Below are 8,527 nucleotides of genomic sequence, written 5' to 3'. Positions count from 1 at the left end.
ATTGGATGAACATTTCGGTCATTTTCGTTCTCCCTAGGTTTTTTCTAGTCCAATTAGGATTTTTAACCAATCTTGTCCATCCAATAGGTGTTTTTGTGTCATTGGATGAACATTTAGGTCATGTTCGTCCTCTCGTGGCTTATTCTTGTCCAATTAAAGTTTTTAACAAATCTTGTGCATCCAATAGGTGTGTGTGTGTCATTGGATGATCATTTAGGTCATTTTCGACCTCCCTAGGTTTATTCTACTCCAATTATGGTTTTTAACCAATCTTGTGCATCCAATAGGTGTGTTTGTGTCATTGGATGAACATTTAGTTCATTTTCCTCCTCCATAGGCTTATTCTTGTCCAATAACATTGTTAACCAATCTTGTGCATCCAATAAGTTCATTTGTGTCATTGGAGGAACATTTAGGTCATTTTCGTCCTCCCTTGGTTTATTCTAGTCCAATTAGGGTTTTTAACCAATCTTGTGCATCCAATAGGTGGGTTTGTGTATTTGGATGAACATTTAGGTCATTTTCTTCCTCCCTAGGTTTATTCTAGTCCAATTATGGTTTTTAACCAATCTTGTGCATCCAATAGGTGTGTTTGTGTCATTGGATGAACATTTAGGTCTTTTACGTCCTCCCTAGACTTATTCTTGTCCAACTAGGGTTTTTAACCAATCTTCTGCATCCAATAGGCGTCTTTGTGTCATTTGATGAACATTTAGGTCATTTTCGTCCTCCCTAGGTTTATTCTTGTCCTATTAGGGTTTTCAAACCAATCTTGTGCATCCAATAGGTGTCTTTGTGTCATTGGAAGAACATTTATGTCATTTTCGTCCCACTAGGCTTATTCTTGTCCAATTAAGGTTTTTAACCAATCTTGTGCATCCAATAAGTTCATTTGTGTCACGGGATTAACATTTAGGTGATTTTCATCCTCCCTAGGCTTATTCTTGTCCTATTAGGGTTTTCAAACCAATCTTGTGCATCCAATAGGTGTCTTTGTGTCATTGGACGAATATTTAGATCTGTTTCATCCTTTATACACTTATTCTTGTCCAACTGGAGTTTTTAACCAATCTTGTCCATCCAATAGGTGTGTTTTTGTCATTGGATGAACATTCAGTTCATTTTCGTCCTCCCTAGGATTATTCTTGTCCAATAACGTTTTTAACCAATCATGTTCATCCAATATGTTCCTTTGTGTCATTGGATTAACATTTAGGTCATTTTCGTCCTACTTAAGGTTATTCTAATCCAATTAAAGTTTTTAACCAATCTTGTGCATTCAACATGAGTCTTTGTATCATTGGATAAACATTTAGGTCATTTTCATCATCCCTAGGCTGATTCTTGTCCAATTAGGGGTTTTAACCAATCTTGTGCATCCAATAGGTGTCTTTGTGTCATTGGATGAACATTTAGGTCTTTTTCGTCCTTCCTAGACTTATTCTTGTCCAACTAGGGTTTATAACCAATCTTGTGCATCCAATAGGTGTCTTTGTGTCATTGGATGAACATTTAGGTCTTTTTCGTCCTTCCTAGACTTATTCTTGTCCAACTAGGGTTTATAACCAATCTTGTGCATCCAATAGGTGTCTTTGTGTCATTGGATGAACATTTAGGTCTTTTTCGTCCTTCCTAGACTTATTCTTGTCCAACTAGGGTTTATAACCAATCTTGTGCATCCAATAGGTGTCTTTGTGTCATTGGATGAACATTTAGGTCTTTTTCGTCCTTCCTAGACTTATTCTTGTCCAACTAGGGTTTATAACCAATCTTGCGCATCCAATAGGCGAGTTTGTGTCATTTGATGAACATTTAGGTCATTTTCGTCCTCCCTAGGTTTATTCTAGTCCATTTGGGTTTTTAACAAATCTTGTGCATTCAATAGCTGTCTTTGTGTCATTGGATGAACATTTATGTTATTTTCTTCCTCACTAGGATTATTCTTGTCCAATTAGGGCTTTTCACCAATCTTGTGCATCCAATAAGTTCATTTGTGTCAGAGGAGTAACATTTTGGTGATTTTCGTCCTCCATAGGCTTATTCTTGTGCAATTAGGGGTTTTAACCAATCTTGTGCATCCAATAGGTGTGTTTGTGTCATTGGATGAACATTTAGGTCATTTTCGTCCTCCCTAGGCTTATTCTTGTCCAATTAGGGTTTTTAACCAATCTTGTGGGTCCAATAGGTGTGTTTGTGTCATTGGATGAACATTTAGTTCAATTTCGTCCTCCCTAGGCTTATTCTTGTCCAATAATGTTTTTAACCAATCTTGTTCATCCAATAAGTTCCTTTGTGTCATTGGATGAACATTTCGGTCATTTTCGTTCTCCCTAGGTTTTTTCTAGTCCAATTAGGGTTTTTAACCAATCTTGTCCATCCAATAGGTGTTTTTGTGTCATTGGATGAACATTTAGGTCATGTTCGTCCTCGCGTGGCTTATTCTTGTCCAATTAAAGTTTTTAACTAATCTTGTGCATCCAATAGGTGTGTTTGTGTCATTGGATGAACAATTCGGTCATTTTCGTCCTCCCTAGTTTTATTTTAGTCCAATTTGTATGAAATTATGGCCTCTATTTGTTAAAAAATATATGAGTAATGTCTTTACTAATTTTACAAGATTATTAATCAGATTAACAATGATGGGTTACGAAATTTATTCAGGAACAAAGATTCACAATTGCATGAATTATCAATATAAGAGTACAGATACAATGTTTATTCAAAAGATTAATCAAGACAGAAATTCACCAATACAAACATTCAAGAATAGGCATTCAAGCAATATCAAAATAAAGAGAAAAGATAAGAAAATCGTGCACCAGGATTTATACTGGTTCGGCTATCTGTTTGATAGCCTACATCCAGTCCTGAAATCTAAACCAGATTTCAGCCTTTCTAATAGAATCGACTTGAGTACGTTTTACAGATTTCCCAGCTCACACATGGCCTATCTATCCAACTCACTCGCTTCTATTACAATGCCACCTTATCCCTAGAGTTAGTTGCCAAACCCTCACGAGATCAAGATGAGACTTCTTCTTGATGAACACACGCACCAACAAAGATAGTCACCAGTTTACACTACTGGATTTCCAGAACTTTCTTTACAGATTGTTTTTACAGAAAAGATAAAAGAGGACAAATGATGATGACTCAATCACAATATGAATTTCACACAAAACGGATTTGCCAAATGAGTATTTTGTGTGTGGTTACAATTATTTCTTTCAAAGTGTTTTTCCTGGTTTATGTATTGTGAAAACATGTAATGAATAATTGTTTCAAGTGTAGTGTATTGGTTGTTTTGAAAATGTGTTTGAATCATCTTATATATATTCAGAAAAACATCAGGACAATCGATTTCTCAATCGATTTTATAAAATTTTAAAACCAGCTTAATCGATTGCCCAATCGATTATCGCGTTTCTTGTTTTTCTTGAATCTTGAAAATGTAAGAATGAATCGATTTGCCAATCGATTCTTTTAATGCATAAATCAGAAACTGATACTAAGATTATATCCGAATCGATTGAGTAATCGATTATAGGTGTTTTATTCAAACAACGAGATCAAAACAATCGATTGCTCAGTCAACGCATATTCATAGTCATAATCGATTTTGCAATGAGCTGAATTCTTCCTGTAACTCAAGCATTTAGTTCAATCGATTTGGCTGATCACAGTGACTTAGACATTTTTAATGCAATCGATTTGCCAATCGACTTGGCTGGTCACAGTGACTCCAATGTTTTAATCCAATCGATTTAGCTTGTTACAATAGCTCAGCTATTTTGGTTCAAATCGATGTGCCAAGCGATTATGCAACATGTTTCTGATAAATGATTAACCAGTTCATTCTGTCAATCGATTACCTAATCGATTGCCACAAAACTTGCAGTTTTAGAAACTTAATTCAAGTGATTTTCCAATCGATTTGGTTGATCATAGAACTCATTCCTAATGAAAAACTTTCACAATCGATTTGTCAATCAATTGATTCAGTAAGTGGTTGGTTCTATGAATCACAAAATCGATTACTCAATTGATGTCCCAACCGATTGTCCAATTGATTGGATTAAACCCAGAACTCAAGTTTCACTAAAAGCCTTTAAGTAATCGATTTCCCAATCGATTTACTTAGTAAAAACTTTTGTTCTGAGTCAGACAATCGATTGCCCAATTGATTCATCAATTGACTTATCAGTTGATTGATTTACTTTCTTATTTTATGATTTCATTTTTACTTTGGCAAATACTTAAGTATGGAACCATAGTGATGAGTCTACTAAATAACTACTATAACCACTAATCACACTATACATATTTGCATCTTTCTCAAGCACATCCTCCAATTTTGGTTGATTCCTTGAGTTCCAAGCTTTTGTTCCAAGTGTATAGTGTTTGCTTGTTTTTTCCTGAAATGTTACTCAGTTCAACCTGTTAGATTTATCAAATGATACATGTACATTGTATGTTTGTTAATTATGTCAAAATCATGATCAAGAGGACTTATGTCTAACAATCTCCCCCTTTTTGATTAAATGACAAACATACAATTTTAACTTGAGTTTAACATTTCAAAACTTAAAAAAATAGTTATTGTTATTTAAAAAGACTCCCCCTGAATTTTGGAGTTCATGATTCCTTTACCAAGGCTTTAACATTATCAATCATAGAATAATCAGAGACTGTTAAAATCAATCAACAGAATTAATATCAGAGTACCAAATCAGTTTCAGAGCAGCAACACAAAATTCATCAAATTAGCAGTGCAGTATCAGAGCTATATTGCTACACAAGATTTTATCAATTTTCAGTATCAGATCTATTTCACACAGGTTAGCATACAGAGCTATTTTCAACATACAGTATAATAGCTATCACAATCAGAGCTAACTCTTACAAACTACATTATCAGAGCTATTTAACAATTTAGCAGTTGGTATCAGAGCAATTCAGAACTTTATAGAATTTGGTATCAGATCAACACAAGTTATAATGCAGTACTTTGTATCATAGAAACAATGCATATGATGCAGTAAACAAGTTAAATGCAGTAAGCTCTCCCCCTTTGTCATTTAAAGCAAAAAGATATTAACAGAAGAGAATATGACAAAGTTATAATAGAACATTTCAATACAATAATAGAACATTACAAAACAACAAAGAAACCAAAGTCCTAGTCAACTAATCTAGGGCTGTTCCTCATTATTACCAGCGGGAGAGGTAGAGACTGCTGTATTAGCCTCAGCCAGTGTCTCCTCTCCATGAGGTTCAGTGCTATCTAAGTTGGTTGGGTTTTGATATTCTGTTGCTTGACGGCCTATATCTACAATATCTTCAAATGACAGCTTAAGGCCTAAGTGTTCTTGTATTGGAGTCACATCCTGAGCAACTGAATTGAGCGATGCTTGGAGAGTCCTTAGAGATGCTTCGACTCTTGCATTATGAGCAGCTTGATTCTCCATGAATTCCAGCAACTTAGTTAAAACCTCAGAATGGGCTTCAACAAGCTCAGCTTGTTCCGCATTTGGATGAGCTTGTTCAGCATTTGGCTGAGCTCGAGTCCAAATTCCATTTATTCGTTTCAATTGCATTTGGTTTACAATTGATTTGGGATTCAACTGGCTCAGCTTGTTCCGCATTTGGCTGAGCTTGTTCAACATTTGGTTGAGCTCGAGTCCACATGTTGTTTATTCGTTTCAATTGCATTTGGTTTACAATTGATTCTCCAAAAGTGAGAGTAGTTTTGGAAGATTCTTCATTGACAACAGAAACTTTAAAATGTCTCATAATCTTTGTGATGTTTTGTGATTCTTCATTGACCTTCATTTGACCTATAGGAAGTGATAGCTTTTCGACGAATCCCTCAATCATCAGGTCCTGAATAGCAATGTGCCTGTCTACTGATGTTTCGCATGCTTCATCAGTAGAATCTGCCTCGGTTCTTCCATCAATAGATTCACCATAGAATGGCAAACCTAAAAGTTCAGAAAATTCCTCAAAAGACATGGAAATTTTCTTTCCTTTTACTTCATATTTAAAGCATGTGGCGGTGAGACTGAAGTTGGAATAGAATGCCTTAATGAGCTTTGGATATATGTTAAGAGAGCATGAGAGAAATCCTTCTAAACCATGAAACCGCAAATGATTTTGAAATGAAAAACCATTTGAATCAAAATAAGCAAAATCCATGGTTCGTGCCTCATGTATTTTTCGTTTGAGGAAAGTAGGTGGTAGATCAAAGTCTTCAGCTTGTTTGCCTTTAGCAGGTTGAGGTTTCTTGGGTTGAGGAGAAGAGATAGGTTTCTTCTTTTTCTGAGCTGTATCCTTCATAGCATCAGCCATTAACTTTTCAGTGGGAAGAGCCTTCCTCTTTTTTGATTTCTCTTGTTCAATGACAATGCCCTTTCCCTTATCTTTTGCCATGATTTTATGTGTTGCGATGGAGACTCTCTTTGAAGTCGGTGGAGGTGATGGGGTTCTTCCACTTGAAGATGATGATGGTGATGGTGATCTTGCAGAGGTTTGCTTTACTCTTGCCATTAGTAAGATTAAAGATTTTTTTTTTTTAGAAGTGTTTTAGAATATTGAGAAGTATGTAAGGCTTACAGAGAAAGATCAAAAAGCTGTGAGAAGTTTGAGAAATATTGGAAAAGTGAGATGGGGAATCGATTTAGGGTTTTAGTAGGGTTTAAGTATTCCTGTTCAAAATCGATTCGTCAATCGATGTTGTTAAGTTCTTTGTGCATGCTACGTCGATTTCTCAATCAATTAAGTTACCGTTACTGTAGGGAGTTGAACGATCTCAGTCATATTTGTCTCCAACGGCTAGTAAATTTTTTGTAGCAGTCATATTTCAAATCGATTCCCAAATCGATTGTCTTTTAATTACTAAATCGATGTCCCAATCGATTTCCATATCAGTTTAGGAAACTGCTCATCTCAGCATCGATTTCCAAATCGATTCCTTTAAGTGCAGGTTTTAAAATTCTGACTCAATCGATTTCCCAATCGATGCTCGGGTTGCAACTCCTTTACAGATTTCTCCTATTATGTTGTCAATGGGATGGTTTTTGTTAAAAGTCATATTTCAAATCGATTCCCAAATCGATTGTCTTTTAATTACTAAATCGATGTCCCAATCGATTTTCATATCATTTCAGGAAACTGCTCATCTCAGCATCTATTTCCAAATCGATTCATTTAAGAGCAGGTTTTAAAATTCTGACTCAATCGATTTCCCAATCGATGCTCGGGTTGCAACTCCTCTAGAGATTTCTCCTATTATGTTGTCAATGGGATGGTTTTTGTTAAACTTCCATTCCTTTGGTAAGTCATCTTCCCTAATAGGTTCTATACAATCAATGTTGTTTGGAGGTACTGTTTCATTAGGTTCTATTGGTTCAGATTCTACAATTTCATCCAAAGAATCACCAACTATAGGAGGAGTGCTGTTCAAGTTTTCAACAATTATTTCATCAAATTTTACATGAACAGATTCCTCTATAGTTTTAGTTCTTTTATTGTAGATCCTATAAGCCTTACTAGATTGTGAATAACCTAGAAAAATACCCTCATCTGCCTTAGGATCAAACTTTCCTAGATGTTCTTTGCCATTGTTTAATACAAAGCATTTGCATCCAAAGACCCTAAAGTAAGAGATGTTTGGTTTTCTACCCTTGTATAACTCATAGGGAGTTTTTCTAAGTATTGGCCTTATTAGAACTCTATTAATTACATGTGTAGTTGTGTTTATAGCATCAGCCCAGAAATACTTAGGAAGATTTGAGTCTTTAATCATAGTTATAGCTAGTTCCCCTAAAGACCTATTCTTCCTTTCTACAACTCCATTTTGTTGTGGAGTTCTAGGGGCTGAGTATATATGGTGAATTCCATTTTGTTCACAGTAGTTATTAAAGGATTCATTTTGGAATTCTCCACCATGATCACTCTTGATGGAGATTATTTTCTGGTTCTTCTCATTTTGAACTAAATTTGCAAATCTTTTGAAAATAGAGAAGGCCTCACTCTTGTGAGTAAGAAAAAATGTCCAAGTATACCTAGAGTAATCATCTACTAACACATAACCATACAAGTTTCCTCCACAGCTTTTAACTTGAGATGGACCAAACAGGTCCATATGTATTAATTGTAAAACCTTATTGGTTTGAACTAAATCTATTGGGGGAAAGGATGACTTAACTAACTTACTTTTCTCACAGAAATCACACAACTTATCCTTAGTGAACTTTCTGTTTGGGAGTCCTAGAACTAATTGTTTACTAACTAGTTTGTTAAGGTGATCTATATGTATATGAGCTACTCTCTTATGCCATAACCAGTTTTCATCAGAATTGGATAATAAACAGCAAATAGTACTAGCAGGCAAAGCATTAAAATCAAGCATGTATATGTTATTGACCCTGTCACCTACCATCTTTATGTCTTTATTTTCCTTGTGCTCAATTATACAAGACTGAGATGTAAAACATACCTGGAATCCCTTATCGCAGAGTTGACTTAT

The 8,527-nt window shown here is 35.3% G+C and overlaps 1 protein-coding gene across 1 annotated transcript in view; it reads right to left on the bottom strand.

The window, feature by feature from the left end:
• Nucleotides 1–7,219: 7,219 nt before the first annotated feature.
• LOC140919191 (uncharacterized) overlaps nt 7,220–8,527 on the bottom strand; it is a 2,915-nt gene continuing 1,607 nt past the window's right edge. The window contains exons 5-6 of the mRNA XM_073364761.1: nt 8,211–8,497; nt 7,220–7,454 (exon numbers count right to left, since the gene is read on the bottom strand). Coding sequence (XP_073220862.1) covers nt 7,220–7,454; nt 8,211–8,497 — 522 coding nt within the window. The remainder of the gene's footprint in view (nt 7,455–8,210; nt 8,498–8,527) is intronic.

The sequence above is a fragment of the Cicer arietinum genome, unplaced genomic scaffold (assembly GCF_000331145.2).
Source record: "Cicer arietinum cultivar CDC Frontier isolate Library 1 unplaced genomic scaffold, Cicar.CDCFrontier_v2.0 Ca_scaffold_5784_v2.0, whole genome shotgun sequence".
NCBI lineage: Eukaryota > Viridiplantae > Streptophyta > Magnoliopsida > Fabales > Fabaceae > Cicer > Cicer arietinum.
Note: the sequence above shows the minus strand (reverse complement) of the source record. Positions and strands in the feature narration are given on the sequence as shown.